Source organism: Platichthys flesus, chromosome 6 (assembly GCF_949316205.1).
Source record: "Platichthys flesus chromosome 6, fPlaFle2.1, whole genome shotgun sequence".
Taxonomy (NCBI): domain Eukaryota; kingdom Metazoa; phylum Chordata; class Actinopteri; order Pleuronectiformes; family Pleuronectidae; genus Platichthys; species Platichthys flesus.
Window position 1 is genome coordinate 26,080,133 of NC_084950.1, and position 16,753 is coordinate 26,096,885.

At 43.2% G+C, this 16,753-nt stretch overlaps 1 protein-coding gene across 1 annotated transcript; it reads right to left on the reverse strand.

Annotated features, from left to right (window-relative positions):
* Nucleotides 1-1,479: 1,479 nt before the first annotated feature.
* On the reverse strand, nt 1,480-16,336 carry rfwd3 (ring finger and WD repeat domain 3). The gene is made up of 13 exons (XM_062390247.1): nt 16,115-16,336; nt 14,050-14,339; nt 13,387-13,661; nt 13,149-13,204; nt 12,564-12,746; nt 12,244-12,335; nt 7,575-7,689; nt 6,818-7,052; nt 6,135-6,285; nt 5,840-6,016; nt 4,753-4,967; nt 4,144-4,358; nt 1,480-3,306 (listed from the first exon to the last, which is right to left on the reverse strand). Exons 2-13 carry the CDS (start codon nt 14,337-14,339, stop codon nt 3,163-3,165), a joined length of 2,148 nt encoding a protein of 715 aa, XP_062246231.1. The 5' UTR covers nt 16,115-16,336; the 3' UTR covers nt 1,480-3,162.
* Between the last annotated feature and the right edge of the window lie 417 nt (nt 16,337-16,753).

Genomic DNA, 16,753 nt, shown 5'->3' on the forward strand with positions numbered 1-16,753 from the left:
TTTCTCTCAGCTGAGTGTGCCCGACTCCACCTGCAGGTGGATCACAGACTTCCTGTCTGACAGCAGGCAACGCGTGAGGCTGGGTAAGTATGTCTCTGAATTCAAATCCATTAGCACCGGTTCCCCTCAAGGCTGTGTTCTTTCACCTCTTCTCTTCTCCCTGTATACCAACAGCTGCAACTCCAGTCACCAGTCTGTCAAACTCCTGAAGTTCGCAGATGACCAAACCCTCATTGGGCTCATCTCTGGTGGGGATCAGTCCGCCTACAGGTGGGAGATTGACCATCTGGTGACCGGGTGTGATCAGAACCTGTAGCTCAATGCTCTGAAATCAGTGGAGATGGTTGTGGACTTCAGAAGGAACCCAGCCCAACCCACCCCCATCACCCTGAGCGATGCCCCAGTCGTCACTGTGGTGTCCTTCCGCTTCCTGGGCACCATCATCTCCCAGGACCTCAAATGGGAGCTGAACATCAGCTCCATCACCAAAAGAGGGCAACAGAGTATGTTCTTCCTGCGGCAGCTTAAGAAATTCAACCTGCCAAATTCAATGATGGTGCACTTCTACACCTGCATCATCGAGTCCGTCCTCACCTCCTCCATCACCATCTGGTTCGCTGCTGCACGGCAAAGGACAAAAGGAGGCTGTAGCGTAACATCCGTCCTTCTGAGAAGGTGATCGGCTGCAATCTGCCATCTCTACAGGACCTGTTTGCCTCTAGGACCCTGAGGCGTGCAGGTAAAATTGTGGCTGATCCTTCCCACCCGGGTCACAAACTCTTTGAGGTTCTTCCCTCGGGCAGGAGGCTGCGCACCATCAGGACCAAAACCGCCCGCCATAAGACCAGCTTCTTCTCGGCTGTAGTTGGCCTTATCAACAAGGCCTGGGACCCCCACCTGACTCGGACTTTTATTCCGCCCCCATACCTCAAGAATGTGTTAAATTAACACATTATATTATACTACGTTACATTGCATATTGCAATCTGACACTGTTCACTGTCTTGCATTTCACTTTTTATATCTTTTATCTATTATATATATTTTATTTAGATATGTTTGTCTAAATAAATGTTACTTTGTATAAATATGAGAGAGGGAGTAAATAAGAAGTAAATAGTGAGTAAATATATATTTTTAGGTTCTGTGTTCATTGTATGCACCAATAACCAGAGCAAATTCCTCATAGGTGTAAACCTACTTGGCAATAAATACATTCTGATCCTGATTCTGATATTCGACATTGAAAATGTGGTGACATCTAATTTGCACTTTCTAGCCCGCTGTAAAAACAAGAGATGTATGTCCATCACGCAGTGTGTATGATCTAACCTGATGACATGGGGGCTGAAATGAAACATATTGGACATGTATCGCTCAGGCATCCAGTGTGGCCCAGCACAATCAGATATCTGTGTAATAGAGCCAGATCAATGGTGAAAGTGTGAAGGTATTCTTCAGATTAATAGTCAGCTGTGATTAAAAATAACATGTCATCTTTATTGACTTTGAAGTTGAACTCAAACAGTTTGTAGAAAATATACATATATACAACATTCTTAAGAAATGAAAACCAAGAAGAGTAAAAATGGCAGTGTTCATATTGTGGTTCAGTAAGGAGTGAGACAAGAAGACGGGATGAAGGTGTGATGATGGATCAGTCAGCCAGATCACTTTCTAACTTCCTGTTTGTGGTGGATTCAAGGATCCTCTGACATCTGAACGTTCAGTTGAGAAGCTACAGGAAGGCACTGCAGTGATGAGCTGACTGTGATAACGGGCAAACATAGAGGTGTTGAAAATGAGGACACAAGTTCCTGATCTGCACCCTGCGCTCAAACCTCAACGCATTTAACAGTTTGACAGACACTTTTTACTTGTGGCTTATACCTTTCAAGCTTACACCACAAACAAACTGACACCACTGGCCATCTGAAATGAGAGAAAGAAATCTCAAAGGGGACAACAGAGTCAAAGTAAATTATCCTTAGTAATGTGCAAGACACACTTTAGCAGTAAACTAGAAGTAATGGTACTATAATATCTCCATTAGAGGACCACACCCATGGTTTAGCACAATTTAGCCTAAATAAGGATAAACTAAACTAACTTTTGCGAGCTATGCTACTGTTCTGTCCTGACAGGTTTTATACCTTTCCAGACTTCTATTTGTGTAACCCATCTCAATGACAATACAGCTGCAAATATGGGCCAACCAGTAAGGTATTGCCCGGACAATGTATACTTAAAGTTGATAATAAAAGAGACGTCTAAATGTATGTGGCGAATGGAACAGTCTAGAAACTAACTTCAGCGCTCTCTGGTGGACAAACACTGACACTGTCATTTCTTGTCCACGACAAATGAAGGATGGTGGTTAAAAATCAGACGATATGTCCTGCCAACATATTAGTCAGGCTCCAGTTCTGTGGTAATGCTGTGTAGACTTTTCAAATCAACAAACAACAATTTACTAAGTGAAAGAGGAAACAATGCCAAATTTCTGCCGATTCCAGTAACCAGTTCACAGAAATAGTAAGAGGCAAATTATCTAAAAGTAGAAGCAGAAGTTGCAACCATAGACTTGATGTTGTCTGTAATGGGTTACACAATTCTTAAGAATAAGCAGAGCAGAAGTTGTCGACGTGTAAGAAAAAAATACATACAACAGTTAAGCTGAAGGATGGAGAGACAAAGATAAAAACACATGGTTAGTAGTTGTAGTCGGTGCTTTAGCTGCAGGGCTCATACCAAAGTATCACAATGATCAAACCAAAACACCGACACACCTGAGAGACACCAAGAGAAAATCACCATCTTCACCTTTATCAGCTCCAGTGTTGAAACTGGGAAACTGCAGTACCTCAGGACAGAGACACGTCGAAACACACACGCAGAATATTAATAACTCGACCTCAGGCTTGTATATATATATATAACAAACATATTCCTTTGTATGGGATCACAGTTCAGCAGAACCTCAGTGTGTCTATACACACCTGACAGAGGCGTTCTGTCTCGGGTCAAGGTCAATAGTTGTAGAAACCAGTTTGTTTTCGATTTGTGTAAACAAGCAGACAAAGGGTTAGCAGCATTCGATTTCCAGCACAGTCAGATTCTGTCCTTGTGCCGTGGGACTGTGTCTGGTCCTTGTTTCCTGGTTCACTCCCACCTGTAGAGCTTCAGCATCTTTTCCGTCAGCGAGGCCAGGAAGTGCTCCCCGTTCATTACAAATGGACTGATGTCCAACACGGGCAGGTCGGCTGGAAGCTTTTGGAGCAGAGAGCCGCTGCTGGCGTCCCACACCTGAGGAGGAGGAAGTCGAGATTGTTGTAGGGCAGCAGACAAATGAAATTAAGAATAATATTCATCAGCTTCAGTCTACTTGTGATTGTATGAATAAATATAAAGACAGAACAATTTGATGTAAAAATGAAAATACACAACAGCTAAAAAGTTCATACAAAAAGAATAAAAAAACAAATGAATGAGCCTATTTTTTTAAATCAACTAAAGCCAAAAACATTAATCCATATATAAATACAGTATAAAATTGTGTTTTATATTAAACTGGGCCTTGTGCCTTGTATAAACATAGCTACCCTGTTATTGTGCAAACAATACTAAGCTTATCAAATATTACAAGGGTTCATTTATTCATGTTTTAATTTAAACATGTGCAAGGTACAGGGTGGCAATGTCACTGCCATTTATAAACATACATGCATACAAAACTGAGCTATTAAAGTAATTCACAGATTCATGTTTTTATTGTAAACATGCATGAAGAAGAGACAGTGACTCCTCAAGCCATCTGTGGATGGGACACATACACCCACATTAGTGAGATGTCGGACCCTGATGGGTTGCACACAACTTATCTAATCTTGGACGGATGGTGGTTGTCCGGCAGAGTGTCATATCAGCCTCACAATATGTTGGATGAATGTAAATGTGTATTTAAAGACATTTCAATTTGTGGGGAAAAAATTGGTTAGAAAATAATAATAAAAAAAAAATTGTACTAAATTTAAAAAATTGTCTAATCAACTAAAGAATTTGTGACCCCCCTGCAGTACCTCTGCGGACCCCCTGTTGAAGACCTCTCTGGTCTAAACTAAATGACGCACACACACCACTGACCATGGTAGAGTTTGAGGCCTCGTCACCGGCACAGACCAGTGTTCCTACTCCATCTGGACTCTTGAAGACAGCGTTCTTGGTGAGCAGTTTACAGGACGAGCCGGCGCCGAACGTCTGAACAGGACAGCAGGAGCAGTTGGGCAGCTGACTCGATTCCTGCTGAGGTGTACGGTTCAGAGCCATCAGGACACAGCGCAGAGATGGATTGGAACGTCCTGCAGGAGAAACAAGGAAACTTACAGGAAACTCAAACCAACATGTCTGTTCCTCTATCACCAAGCCGCAACAAGAGCTGCAGCTAGAGACTTCACCCATCAAATGTTTCATTTAAACCAGAAATTTTGATTTATTTGTTTTACAAAACTCTTGAGAGCATATCATTTAGTTCTAGACTGATTGTCGGACAAAACAAGGCATGAAGACACCATCTCAGGCTCAGAGAGATGGTGATGGTATTTTTCCACACAATTCTTTGTATTTTGTAAGTGAAAAGAATTAGCTGACATAATGGAAGTAGTAACCATATGCAGCCCTAATGTGGACTACATGTTAGACTGGTACTCTGCAAGAGTCAGAGTATACAGGGTATAGATGATCTCTGGAACTCACCTGGCCTGTACGTGACCAAACAGTGACGGCTCTCTGTTTCTACCTGGATGTCGGTGCAGCCAGATGTCTCCAGCGGCAGGACATGGGGTCTGTATGTGACCTCGCTGACCTGCTCCCAGAAACACCCGCCCTCCATAGACCCTGCGATCAACCCACCGCAGGGGAACGAGCTGGATGCTGCCCGCGGGACATAGCACAGAGATGCCACTGGACACCTGAAAAAAATAAAAAAAAGTGAGAAGAATACATTTGAGCTTGTAAATGTAGAGGATGCCGGGTGACTCTTTGAGGTTCTTCCCTCGGGCAGGAGGCTGCGCACCATCAGGACCAAAACCGCCCGCCATAAGACCAGCTTCTTCTCGGCTGTAGTTGGCCTTATCAACAAGGCCTGGGACCCCCACCTGACTCGGACTTTTATTCCGCCCCCATACCTCAAGAAGTTTCATCCGTTCTGTTGCAGTGACCTATATCCTCCCTGGCCACTCGCCAACGCTCACTGATCAAGTTAATAGGACATGAACAGTACATGGTGTTTACTTCATGTTTGTCTTATTCACGTCAAAATTGATGAGGCATGTATTTTAATAGGTTGAAAATAAGTGTTTTGTTCACACGCAGTTCAACTGCCACACACAACACGAGACGAGAAGCGCCCAGCCAGGATATGACGGTTAAAGTGAATGGAACTATCTGGATTCATGATCCAACACCATTGATTAATACCTAAATAAATGTGATTGTTAGTTTGTGTGTGAAGAGCGACTGAGCTAAACACAAATACACACACAGGCTGCACACATGAGAATTTCTTCCAGCACAACAGTTTTTTAAACTTCATTGTTTCTTTATTGTTTAAGAGCTGCCAACGGAGGTGGGCCTGTGGAGCCAGCCTGACACAGTAAAGGCTGTAATCAGAGACTTTTCATGACTTAGGTGCACAAAATCCTTAATGCGTCAATGTGTAGGGCATCAAAATAACCTAATCACTAATTATTTGGGGTGGTCAGATCTCAAATCGCAAGTTGGGTTGGCCTGCACTCGCTGCTAGAAACAAATACTAGAGAAGACCCTGGTGTGTGCTGCTTACCTGGAGCGAAGTGGCTGTAGCTCCTGGACGTGTGTGGTGGTGTCTCTGGTGTCGTAGACGAGCACCGAGCCGTTGCTCAGACCAGCATAGATGTAGTTACTGTTATCCAAACACCAGCAGCAGCTCCACACTGGTTTGCCTGCATTATAGGTCTGAACCACTGTGTTGGTCAACAGACTGAAACAATCACAAGGTCAGTCAGTCCACTTATCACATGTTAACATCACTTATTCACATCATGTCTGTGTGGCTGATCACAGAGAGGTGTGATATATGAACTTGTGTGTCTGTGTACCTGGTCAGTTTGATGGTGTTGTCCAGGGCAGCAGACAGCAGCAGACTGTCATTCTGCCTATTGAAGGACAAACCTCTGATCTGTTTACTGTGGATGGGGACGTACTGACTCGCCTTCATGTTCACCACACTCACCTTCTTTACCCCACAACCTGAGCGGAGGAATCAGAACAGTCACGACTTAGAGAAGAGGAGGGAAACCTTCTGCAGAAGAAGTTATTTATTTTCCTAAAAATGTTTCTAAGCTGAAAATGTCCCTTCTCCAAAGAGGAAGTATGTGCTCAGAGAGGCTACGTCCACAGTAATACATTATCATTTTAAAACGCAACTAAACAATCTCCATCTACATGAAACCTTCTGACAGTACTACATCTGGAGAGGGGACAGTTTTGGACTTGACAGAGGAGTTTCATGTCCGGGTTCAGGCATAGTCCCAGGATCCTAAATAAAGTTCCTGCATTCAAAAGCTCCAATAACTTTGTATTTGGGAGGTTGGTGCTATAGGGAAATTTATAAGACATCAATGGTAAATGTGGTAAAGGTAATCCCATGAATCTCAATAAATGTCTAATCTGGCCAGTAGTTGTAATGACATGTTAACCTGGAGTAAGGTGTACAAAACAGAGATGGGCAGATATTTTCAGGCCCCTGCTACTTCTACTGGTCCAATAGTAAAAGACTCACCAGGCACCAATGTGGCTTGTGGGGAAGGCTGCGAGGCAAGCAGGCAACTCAGAGGTTCACAGTATGACAGGACCCTACAACCTCCAGCCTGAGACACTAAAATTGCCTTGGAGAAGCTGTATTGGGCCTTCCTGGAGCCCTCTTGCCTCTGAGAGAGGCCGAGGTATACGGCTGACCCCGAGAAGGAAGAGGGAACCGAGCTTCTACCAGCCTGAGCCATTAGAGACCTTAGCTCCTACACAGACAAGAAGAGAAGAGGAACAGTTTAACCAGGAGGACGTCAGGAGATTCATCTCTTATTAACATAGGATGATATAGGGAAGATGGAGAATATCCCTTGTATGTTCTACCACACTATTCAAGATGTCAACCACCAGTTAGCTGATGTTAGTGGCCACCAGCGGATGTAAGGGACATATCAGTTGTGTACCTTAGTGTCATCAGGTGTTTTCACCTTCTGTAATTCTAAGAAGTGGACGACGTGCAGGGTGTTGGACCAGAGTACCAGGTCTGATCTCAGAGTGGTAGTGACAATGTGTGGTGGAACTATAAGCAGCTGACTTACATCCATCATTATTCCCCAATTGCTGGCCTGCTCCAGCAGACCACTCATGACCACACCACTAATAGTCTTGATTTGAAACTATTAGTTTTTGGAATACCTACATGTTAATATGTAAACATAAATACTGATACAAATGATTTAAATATGATCAAAGTATCAAGAAATCAGAAAAGGGATCGTGGTCATTGGTACCTGCAGCTCTTGTTCTACTTGTCCATATTTGCTGGTGACGACCTGTAGTTTGAGTTTGTACTGAGCTGACTCCAGTTCAGCCTTCCTTCTAAGGGACTGCTCCTGCTCCAGAGACCTACACACAATCACACAAAGAGTAAAAAAAGTTTATATCACAACCTGTCCTGTGACACGGGTTGAAATGCCATGCATGTATCACCTAAGCCATAGAACAACCAAATTTATACTGCGTATAAATTCATAACTCATTTCCTTACCATTTATATATGCAACCTATGTTTGCATAATAATCCATGGAATGGTTGTCAATGCACATTTAAACAACAATGTTGGGACCTGATATCTGGTCAATTTTTATTTGGCCAAATATTTAAATCCTATGTCTATTTATACTGAGTCATTGGTCCTACATTTCGTGTAATGTTAAATATTTGGGGAGTGAAAAAGCTGCATTAAGACAATATTATAAACTCAAAATACCACTGAGTAGAGTGCATACCTCAGCCGAGGCCTAATAGTCGCTTTATGAAACCATGTTTAAATTCACCAGAGCCAGATAGTTATTTGGATGTGAACCAAATTGTACACACACATAAATATCATTCTCCTATCCGTGGCTGATTTTTTAAATTCAAGATCTATGAATTATTCTCACAGATCATGAAGACATTTAAATGCCATATCTCACAATGTTTAAGAGATTTCTTGATCCGCCCCATGATCCGGATCTGTCCCAAAATGTAATGGCTTCTTCCTTGTGCCATACCCCACTCATGCACAAAATGTCATGGATAAGTTGAGTAGTTTCTCCATACTGGGTAAAAAGGTGTATTATACATTTCTTATTTGCCTGACTCAGACTCATCAGTTGCCTGACCCAGACTCATCAATCTTATCAGTTCATCTATGAGTCCAAATGACAACTGTCAAAATGTGAAGAAATTTACTAAGGCAGACTTGAGATATCATGTAACTAAGTCTTTAACATGACAACCCATAGTTGGGACCAGGAAGCAGAGCTGCAGTGCTAAACACTTCTCTGCGCTCCCTCTGGATCAGTCACACAACCCCATAGAGATTGTGTCTGGTCACCGTACGATTAAATTATTGAAATTAAACAAAAACAGAGCGAGAACTCCACACAAAAATCTAATACAAATTAAAACAACCTCTGAAACAACACAGGAAACCCAGGCTTTTAAATGTGGTCTTTTAAACATTAGATCACTGTCAAAAAAGGCCCTTTTAGTTAATGAAATAGTCCCCGATTACAACATAGATTTATTGTCCCTTACTGAGACGTGGCTGCATCCTGATGAATATGTCAGTCTAAATGAATCTACTCCCCCCAGTCATATCAATTCACAGGTTCCTAGAGGAATTGGGCGAGGAGGTGGAGTTGCTGCCATTTTTAACTCCAGTCTATCAATTAATCCTAAGCCTAAACTCAGCTACAGATCATTTGAATGTCTGGTTCTTAGTCTTCCACGCCAATCCAGGAACCACCAACAGCCAATCATATTTGCTGTAGTTTACCGTGCTCCGGCGGCTTATTCTGAATTTTTTAAGGAATTTTCTGAGTTTTTATCAAAGTTAGTCCTAAAGACCGATAAAATTATTATTGTTGGTGACTTTAATATTCATGTTGACAATAATAAAGATTGCCTTAGCGTAGCATTTATTTCAATACTAGACTATTGGTTTCAGTCAGTGTGCACAAACCTACTCATTGTGGTAACCACACACTTGACTTGGTATTATCGTACGGTGTCGGAATTGAAAATTTAACAGTACTTCCGCGCAATCAAGCTCTATCAGACCATAATTTAAAAACCTTTGATTTTTCAATAACTGAATATATGCCACTAATAAAAAATTAATTTTCTAGATGTCTACCTGATAGTGCTGTAGCTAAATTTAAGGAAATAATTCCAATTACATTTAAACCCGTATTAGCAATAGATATAAACAACAAATTCTTTAAAAACCTGCGCTCCATTGAGATCGACCACATTAGACTCAATAGCGCCTCTAAAAAAGAAAACTGTCAAACATAGTAAATTAGCTCCGTGGTATAATTCCCAGACAAATAAGTTAAAACAATTATCAAGAAAACTAGAAAGGAAGTGGCGCTCCAGCAACAATGTTGAAAATCGAATAGACTGGAAGAATAGTGTTAAAGAATATAAAAAGGCTCTCCACAAAGCAAGAGCCGCCTACTATTCAAAACTAATAGAAGAGAATAGAAACAACCCCAGGTTTGTCTTCAGCACTGTAGCCAGGCTGACAGAGAGTCACACCTCCACCGAACCCAGTATTCGTCGATCCCTAAATAGCAATAACTTTATGACCTTTTTTAATGATAAAATTCAAACTATTAAAAATAAAATCAACCATCTCCTGCCCTCAATTGGCAATAATACCCTCCCAACAACAGAGATCTCAGAAACGGCTGAGAATCCTACCCATTATTTAGACAGCTTCTCTCTGATCCCCCGTGATCAGTTTACCAAAATAATCTCATGTTCTAAACCAACAACCTGTATATTAGATCCCATTCCTACAAAATTACTTAAAGAAATTCTGCCCCTAATTGATAGTTCATTACTTAACATTATCAATCTGTCATTATCATCAGGTTATGTACCACAGTCTTTTAAAATAGCTGTCATCAAACTCCTACTCAAAAAACCCACCCTAGACCCAGAGGTTTTAGCCAATTACAGGCCGATATCTAATCTCCCCTTCATGTCTAAAATCTTAGAAAAAGTTGTAGCCAATCAGCTGTGTGAGTTTCTCCAGGAAAATAATATATATGAAGACTTTCAGTCGGGGTTTAGAGCCAATCATAGTACAGATACAGCCTTGGCAAAAGTCACTAATGACCTTTTATTAGCCTCAGATCAGGGACTTGTGTCTGTCCTCGTTCTGTTAGATCTCAGTGCAGCATTCGACACAATTGACCACCAAATTTTATTACAAAGAGAAGAGAGCACATTTCTCCAGTGTTAGCATCGCTACACTGGCTTCCAGTTAAATCTAGAATAGAATTTTAAAATTCTCCTCCTCACCTTCAAGGCCCTTAATAATATAGCGCCTTTTTACCTTAAAGAGCTGTTAGTACCTTATAAACCCACTAGAGCACTCCGCTCCCAGAATTCAAGCCTACTTGTCGTCCCTAAAGTCTCTAAAAGTAGAGTAGGCGCCAGAGCTTTTAGCCATCAAGCCCCTCGGCTGTGGAATAATCTACCACTTTCAGTTTGGGAGGCAGACACCATCTTTTCATTTAAAAGTAGACTCAAAACCTTCCTTTTTGATAAAGCTTATAGTTAGAGCTAATTAGTGCGCCAGAACGTTACTTGTTCTATTTTATGACACATGACACACAGAGCTTCTCTTTCCAGCTTCTCCTTCCTCTTCTCCATCCCTATCCCCCTTCCCCGGAATCCCTTTGCTTTATCACCCGCAGATCCAGGGCCTCTGTGGCCGCACCATGGATTGCGGTTTGTGGATCGCGCACCGGGGGGCGCAGTGTTGGATCCAGAGTTATGTCGCTGATCCTGGTGGCGGACCCTGTGTCGCGTTGGCATTGGGCACGGGCAGTGGACCAGGACCGCGGTGGTGGCTCGTGATGGGTCCTGGTGGGCAGCGGTGGACGGTGACTGAGGACTGGAGTGGCGTCTGGTCTGGATGGTGGATCGTGGTCTGGATGGTTGCTGACCATGGACTGCGATTGCAGCGGGACTGCTTGGCATGTCATGTTGGGGTTGTCCTTCGGGATGTTTACCCTCATCAAATGCTGCTAGAGACTTTAATCTTTAATCTTGAAGACTTTAATCTTGATGATGTTTTCCTGCACGTGGCATCTATTACACTTCTGTCCGTCCTGGGAGAGGGATCCCTCACATGTGGCTCTCTCTGAGGTTTCTACGTAATTTTACCCTGTTAAAAGGGTTTTTAGTAGTTTTTCCTTACTCTTGCTGAGGGTTAAGGACAGAGGATGTCACACCCTGTTAAAGCCCTATGAGATGAATTGTAATTTGTGAATATGGGCTATACAAATACAATTTTATTGATTGATTGATTGATGTACAAGAGGCTAAAAACATGCTTTGAGATGTCTAACCTTGACCTTTGACCTCCACAATCGAATCAGTTCATCTATGAGTCCAACTATACGTTTTTAGCTAATTTTAGGTTATAGCCTCAAGGCATTCTTGGGATATTGGGATAGCAAGAATGGTACAGACAGACTGGGACAATTGTACCAGATGGGGGCAGTGAGAGGTTGATAAAAAAAAAATCATGAAAGTGGTAAGATACCAACTGTTGCAAATGCAAAGGAAACATCGACATAAACAGTAGCGTGGTGTTATGCCATTTGTTTCTGAATATATACGTGCAACAAGATCACAGCACAAGATTGTCTAGTTTGGAGAAGTAGGTTTTACCAGCAGCCTTTGAAGCCTTTAGCCAACACATACAACCCTAGATACAAAACATGTTTTAGAACATGTTTAGAACAGAGTGTTGTCCCCAAAAAAATGAAAAGGGCATGTTAGCTGTACTCTGACTGTTCTTTTACCAGTGAGACCTTTATTACACTTATTTCTTCACACTAGTTGGACCTCTGTAAACTTGATGTTGTGGCAGAGAAAGCATCACTCACTTTTTTAAGCTCTCCTCCTCAGAGTTGTCCAGCGCTCTCAGCTTGGGAGCGTACAGCAACACGATGTCTGAACGCTTCGCTTTCTTGTTACACTACAGACAAATAGCAGGAACAACCAGTGGGTCAATAAACACAAACTCATACAGAAAATATAAAAACATGGCAGCATAAATAACCCTTCATTCAATAAGGTCACCGTTTTAGCTTCAACTATTCATTAAACTTAAATTGGATTAAAAAATTAAATTGAGTTTTGTTGAAACTGTATATATTTACAAGGCCGATGTGACTTCCTGTTAAAATACCGTGACCTCACTGACCTGTGGACATTTAGCGGCTGAACCCTGAGCTTTCAGCCAGCGCTGGATGCAGGTGTAGCCGAAGAGATGACCGCAGCGCAGAGCAGACAGCCTGTGTTCGCCCGCCGTCGTCCACGCCTCGAAGCAGATGGTGCAGTTGTCGCCTTCAGTCTCCTCACTCAGAGATGACAGAACGGAAGCCAACTACAGATTATGATAGATAGATAGATAGAACATTATTTATCCAAAACATCGTGGAAATTCACTAGTAACAGCAGCAGGCAGGTCAGAAAGGGTTAGACAAAGAGAATGAAGAAATATAAAAAAGGACGATAGAAATAAAATAAGGAATTTAAAAGTTTAAAGTTGAAATAAAAACATAAAAGGAATGAAGAATAAAGAATAAAGAAAATGCTGAGTATGAACATTCTGTACACACAGGATGAATTGTATGCGACTGTAAAAAATCTTTTGTGATGACAGCTAGAGTAGCATGGATGATAAAAGACCCAGAGCAGAAGTACTGAAACTAAAGGAGAGCCATTTAAGCACTTATACTCAGCAATCTAGTGAAAGAAAAAGGGTGAGTGAAGGATTGAATGTTACCTTAACGCCTTGATGTTTATTTCCTGTCCTCTCATTTTCTGCAACTGAACTGGTGTCTGAACACAGAGCAGGTACACATTGGATCGATAGTAACACATAAAATAAATGTAACCCTAGTTTGAGCTTCATTATAAAATCCTTGCTAGACCATAACATATTCATTAAGATGACAGAATCTGCACTAGTGTGGGAAAACTAGATACGTCATTTAGCTCAGACGCCAGGGCGTGAATCTCACTGGCTGAGCTGACATCCTGTGGCTGCGGGTGATGTATGGAGGCGTTGAGGTGAGAAATGGTTGGTGGTGCGGGGTCAACAGGTAACACAACAGCAGAGGCACCCTCTTCACCCCCCGCTTCCACTGCTCCATCCTCTTCATCCGACTCGCTGACCTCTGTGGTGCTGCCGGACTCTAGCTCAGCCACGCTGGCAGTGGGCGCTCGGAGCAGAAAGTCAGGGAAGCCTCTTGAAGGTGCCGCCGTCTGGCTGGGGTAGTGCACTCTGAGGCCCTGCCTGCAGCACCAGACACAAACAAGTTTGAAACAATACTATACAGACAGGAGACAAATTAAAGAGAGTGAGGAGTCTTGAGTTAGATGCTACCAAGGAAAGTTTTCCCTCTCTTTTAGGTCTGGTTGGTCTCCACAACCTCCTGGGCTGAATACTCCACTCTGTCACACTGTTTACAGCCTTTTCTCTGAAAACATCTGCTTTGGCCGAAAGGGCCACAGTAATAGCAGTGAGTGAACTAGAACAGAACGCATTGAGCTGAAACTTCATCACTAGAAGCAGCATTGCTCATTTCCTACTATGCTATTAAGAATATAGCCACTTTAATATAATATACAAGTTTCAAAACAGTATATATTTCCAACGTAGAACACAGATGAATTCTGGGTACCTGACTCTCCTCCGCATGGGTGCCCCCCGAGCTGCTGATGGCGTGGCTGCAGTCCTGCTCACCGCCCTCTGACTAAACGCCCAGGTTGCGGGAAGCCTTGGAGTTGGCCGAGCTGCCTCTTGTCCCTCATTGCTATCATGTTCTTCCTCCTCCACCTCGGTACTGCTGCCGGAGTCTGAGATGACAAGTGGTGCGTTGGCATTCTCGGCCTGGCCTGCAACAGCTGCCTGTGTTGGTCTGCTGCCTCCTTCCTGTATCCCCACAGGGGAATCTACCTCCATAGCCTCCATCTGCACAGTAGCACAGTGCGGAAACAGCAGAGATTATATGGTTAATCAGTCTGCTCTGACAGCACATCACACAGCAAGATTTAGGATCAACTTCCAGTTGCGTTCTGAGCTGTCCACACGTATGAATGACGGCTTCTTTCTACAGTGCTGGTATGAGCTGCTTTCAGCAAGGAAATCTCTGGATATTTTCAATTAAGAATGTATGTGAGAAGGCAAATTCCGAATGAGAGCCGCCAAACTTCCCCCAGAAATGTCTGTGTTGTTGCGAACACGTCTGAGCAGAGAATCTCCCGCTGCGTTATTCATGCGTCAAAAGCAAACTCAGCAGAAAGTTTTACTCATGGACTATTTTATTTGCAGGAATATTTAATATTTGTGTACTGGGTGTGACAATCGACAGTCAACTCTCCCTTAGTGCCAACATTACTGCAACAACACGTTCCTGTAGGCTCATGCAGTACAACATCAGGATAAAAAAGTTCCTTTGTCACTCAGAAGGCGGCGCAGGTTCTGGTCCAGGCCCTGGTCAACTCACGCCTAGACTATTGTAACTCCCTCCTGGCAGGTCAACCTGCTAGTGCCATCCGACCTCTGCACCTCATCCAGAATGCAGCAGCTCGTCTGGTCTCTAACTTAAATTCACCCATACTGCTCCGCTCCTCCGCTCTCTTCACTGGTTACCAGTGGCTGCCCACATTTGTTTCGAAAAATTAGTAAACTTGATTCTTGTTGTTCTAGGTTTGTACCCTCGTGGTTGAATGCACTTATTGTAAGTCGCTTTGGATAAAAGCATCAGCTACATGAAATGTAATGTACTGCAATAGACAGTGCAGCACCATTCAACCTTAAAACGTGCAACGTGCAATGTGCAAATAAAGATTATCAGTATTGTCTTTAAGCGCTACACCAGCACCAATGTTTGCAACACCCTGGTGAAGCTGTGATCCAGATCTCTATGCAGACATGATAATGTTACACTCAGAGTACCGTTGAGTGAACAGCAACCCCTCTCCTGATCCTGGCTCACAGCCAGACACAGAAAGGAGGTCTAACACAATAAAGTCACAAAATTCAGCTGGTACTCAAAGGTTATTTGACCCAGTCCCGGATTTCTCCTCAGTACCAAGCGGGTCCCTCCTCTTCCTGTAGAAGTATAGTGAACATCTGGCTGCATCAACCTCACTTTAACCCAGGAGCGGTTCTAATTCATCCTGGTTTAACTCTGCTCACTGAGCAGCAGATAGGCCCTTTCATATAAAGATAAGGGTTGAATTTTTAACAGACACGTTTAACGTGTCACCAGCTCACATTCCTACCTCGTCTGTGGTGGTAAATACCTCCCGCTGGCTGTTGGTGCCGCTCTCTGGCTATGCACAAAACTAGAGTCCGAGGTCACTGAGGCCTCCGAGCAACACAAGCTTAGAGGCGGTCCCTCAAGTTCCTCTATTCATTTCTAACGTAGGTCAGCTCGTATTTTGTCGCTAGCACATTAGCATCGTTACGAAAAATGTTTAGAAATAATTGAAATACGATTGTGTTTTTATCCCTTTGAGACAACCCGGGGTGAGCTACATTAGCTTTAGCATATGTGAGGCTCCCACCACACGACTACTACTGTAAACTGGGCTCAATATGTACTCGATCACTGACGATATGCCCGGTGCTGCAGACATTGTAAATCAGCTTTAGAAAGGAGGCCGGTGGACTCGTGGTTATACAGACTCGGCAGTGCAGGGGACGGGTGGACTGGGAGATGCACACATACAATCACCGACCTGCCTGGAAGAAGTGACGGTTTAAGAGCCGCAATTCCTGCTCGGTAATGCAACGACGGGTGGCACCATGGCTCCAAATCAAGCTACTCTGGTTGTGGAGGGCTTGTTGTGGACATCCACTTCACGCAACGGTGTCAATAAAGTCCGCGGGAACAGGGCTCGAATCTCGCGGCGCAGGTTTCACTCTGCCCGCCGCATCCTTCCGGAGCGTCACCGCCAAAGATCGTCTGGAGCGAAGATGGACGACACGCTCACTGTTTGATGAGCTCATGTACTGCTCTATTATCTAATAGCATAATTTTCGCCACATACACTGGGGATGTAGGTCATTTAGGTGTCAATGTTGACCTGTATTACATCAAAACAGCGGTCATCCAGTACCTGACCTGGTTCAGATTAAACTAGTCATCAATCAGACAATGTTTCTCCTCACCATAGTCTTGAGGGGTGTGTACTATGTGGTAACTTCATAAGATTAGCTGAGAATAATTACATATAATATATGCTTACCCTTCATTCACCTTTTATGAATGTAGCCTTGGCAAGGAAGAGATGATGTCATCAGACGGTGTCCAACGTTCTTTGGGTGCTTCAACACTAAACCGTAACACTCTTCCGTTGACTGGTCGCCAGTGGTGG

Bases quoted from the DNA above. Each gene is read 5' to 3' on its own strand.
- rfwd3 (XM_062390247.1), bottom strand. From the start codon at position 14,339: ATGGAGGCTATGGAGGTAGATTCCCCTGTGGGGATACAGGAAGGAGGC. The intron at 13,205-13,386 runs GTGAGATTCACG...CTCTGTGTTCAG, and splicing joins ACAGGATGTCAGCTCAGCCA to ACACCAGTTCAGTTGCAGAA. The intron at 7,053-7,574 runs GTACCAATGACC...TTGTCTGTGTAG, and splicing joins AAGTAGAACAAGAGCTGCAG to GAGCTAAGGTCTCTAATGGC.